This window comes from Asparagus officinalis, chromosome 10 (assembly GCF_001876935.1).
Source record: "Asparagus officinalis chromosome 10, Aspof.V1, whole genome shotgun sequence".
In the NCBI taxonomy this organism is placed as follows: Eukaryota; Viridiplantae; Streptophyta; class Magnoliopsida; order Asparagales; family Asparagaceae; genus Asparagus; species Asparagus officinalis.
In genome coordinates, this window is record NC_033803.1 from 9,915,376 (window position 1) to 9,917,500 (window position 2,125).

General features: G+C 37.1%; 1 protein-coding gene across 2 annotated transcripts in view; it reads left to right on the forward strand.

The window, feature by feature from the left end:
- The window catches only part of LOC109825077 (RPM1-interacting protein 4-like), a 17,626-nt gene that overhangs the window by 14,820 nt on the left and 681 nt on the right, over positions 1–2,125 (forward strand). Inside the window, exons 1-4 of one of the 2 annotated variants that reach the window (XM_020391787.1) lie at positions 82–208; positions 288–495; positions 1,296–1,351; positions 1,432–1,614. In XM_020391787.1, coding sequence (XP_020247376.1) covers positions 116–208; positions 288–495; positions 1,296–1,351; positions 1,432–1,614 — 540 coding nt within the window. In that variant the 5' untranslated portion in view covers positions 82–115. Of the gene's footprint in view, positions 1–81; positions 209–287; positions 496–1,295; positions 1,352–1,431; positions 1,615–2,125 lie in introns of those variants that run through there. The other variant, XM_020391788.1, reaches the window with a different exon arrangement.

The following is a 2,125-nucleotide window of genomic DNA, read 5'->3' on the forward strand; positions in this document are numbered from 1 at the left end:
TTCCGGGTGGGGGTTTAAGTTAAGAAATTGAAAACTTTTGCGGGGCTTCAAACCTGGGTTAAGTAAAATTTTTAAAGTTTAGCCGGGTTATCTCAAAATCGGTAATTTTAAGGGGATGTTTTGTGAAATTTACTCAGGAGAAATTGCAGTGAATCAAGACATCAATTCAGGCAGCAATTTGATCAATCTCATGAGGCAAAAGCATTTGGTCGTAGAAATATTAAATAACTATCAAATTCATTATCTTTCGTGGTAGAAATTAATCCTATCCTCTTTGGCTACTACAGAATGCTCACATGTCAGAAGACTTGAAGGCCAAAGATGATCTTCATCAGCCTATTGACTCACCCCAGCAGAAAAATGAACGACACAACCTGAATGATCCAATTAGGAAAGTAAGCCGAATAAGTGGTGGATCAGATCGTAGCATTGAGCAATCTCCACTGCACCGTAATCATGTGAAATCATCCTGGGAAAGGAGAAACTCAACAGAAGGTGAGCATATGCAGTTGCCCTTGTTAATTATTGTATTTTCCTTTCTAAGTTCTTTTTTTATTTTTGTGTTATAGTTTGTTGGTTTTTTCCCCATAGAAACCATGTCTAAATTAGAGGGACAGTACAAAAACCCCCTTTAAGGTTAAAGTAATATAGAGCCCACCTCAATCAACCACCTTGACATATTTTCTAGTAAAATTTAGATGGAAATCCTTAAGTATTTCGTTAACCCAATTCTCTTGCCTATCTCAGTAAGCTCAGCCTTTAATTTCCTCTGCTTAGTCAGAAGCATAATCAGCATTTAAAGGTCAAAGGCTGTTCACTATTGCTGCCGCAACTCCCTGTAAAAGTTGAACCTAAAGGTGGTTTTCGTATTGTCACCCTATTTTAAAGGTAGTTTTTTGAAGGGAAAAAAACCTAGTTTCTTTTTTCCCCTCTTGATTTGGATCCTCTTCACTACTAATTTTGATCCTCTTCGCTACTAATACTTGCTCACAATTGTCTATTGTTTGATTTACGGTCATGATTAGATGGGTGAAAAGTGAAAATGAGTATGATAAGCTGAGGATATGATAACTTAAGAATTGGAATGAACTGAAGACATCCATTAAAAATATATAAAGTAGTGGTCTCCACTACTTTATGGTAGTAGAGAGATCCAATCCCGCTCCCTGCCCCCCCCCACTAATACATGGCCGGACTGTTGTAGTTGTATTGCCCTACAATATTTGTATAAATAATATGAATTACCTCCATTTATTAAACAATTACAAGAGATTTCTTTTCCCAACTCTTGACAGCTCCAAACACCCCAGGAAGATTCAAGACGAGGACTGGTGGTCGAGGAGATGATTCGGTTTTTCTCTGTCATTCACTATCCTTTACCTTGATAAATACATGCAAAACTCATGTATAAATTTCTGTGTCATATTACAGCCTGATAAAAGCCCAGCTGTGCCAAGATTTGGCGATTGGGATGAAAACAACCCGTCATCAGGTGAGGGTTTTACCGGTATTTTTGAGAAGGTGAGGGAGGAGAAGCAGAATGGATCAGCAAAAGTTCCTCACTTGACTGATGATTCAGTGTATCCCTATAGTAGTTATGGCAGCAATTCATCTGTAAGTATTCTTTCTTTTCCTTTATCAGTATTGGATAAGATATTGGTAAAAGATTTTGAGTTTGTTGATGTTTTGGGTTTTCCCTTTGTAAAATTGAAGGTTAATGTCGATAATTATTTGTGTGGATCCTATTAGTTATCACGATACTTACTCAAATAATGTGCTTTTATGGTTACTGACACCGTGTCAAGCTTATTATTCTTGAGCGTAACTGTTCAGTATGAGATAAAAAGGTCATTATCGGCACAATGATAGAGAACAAAAATTGTTCATGATAAGAACAAAGTGATGTGAACTTTAAGGTAAGTAGAGGTTTAATTGCACATAGACCCCCTGTAGTATCAATTTTTTGAACTAATGTCCCTGACACCCTGTAGTTTCATTGTTGCAGACAGACTCCCTGGTTAAGATTTCTCGACTCTTCACCCACGAATAGACTCACTAATTTCTCCCAGGGACGATATCTGCCGAAATATCAGAAATAGTATAAGAGTCAGAAAAAAATTAACCC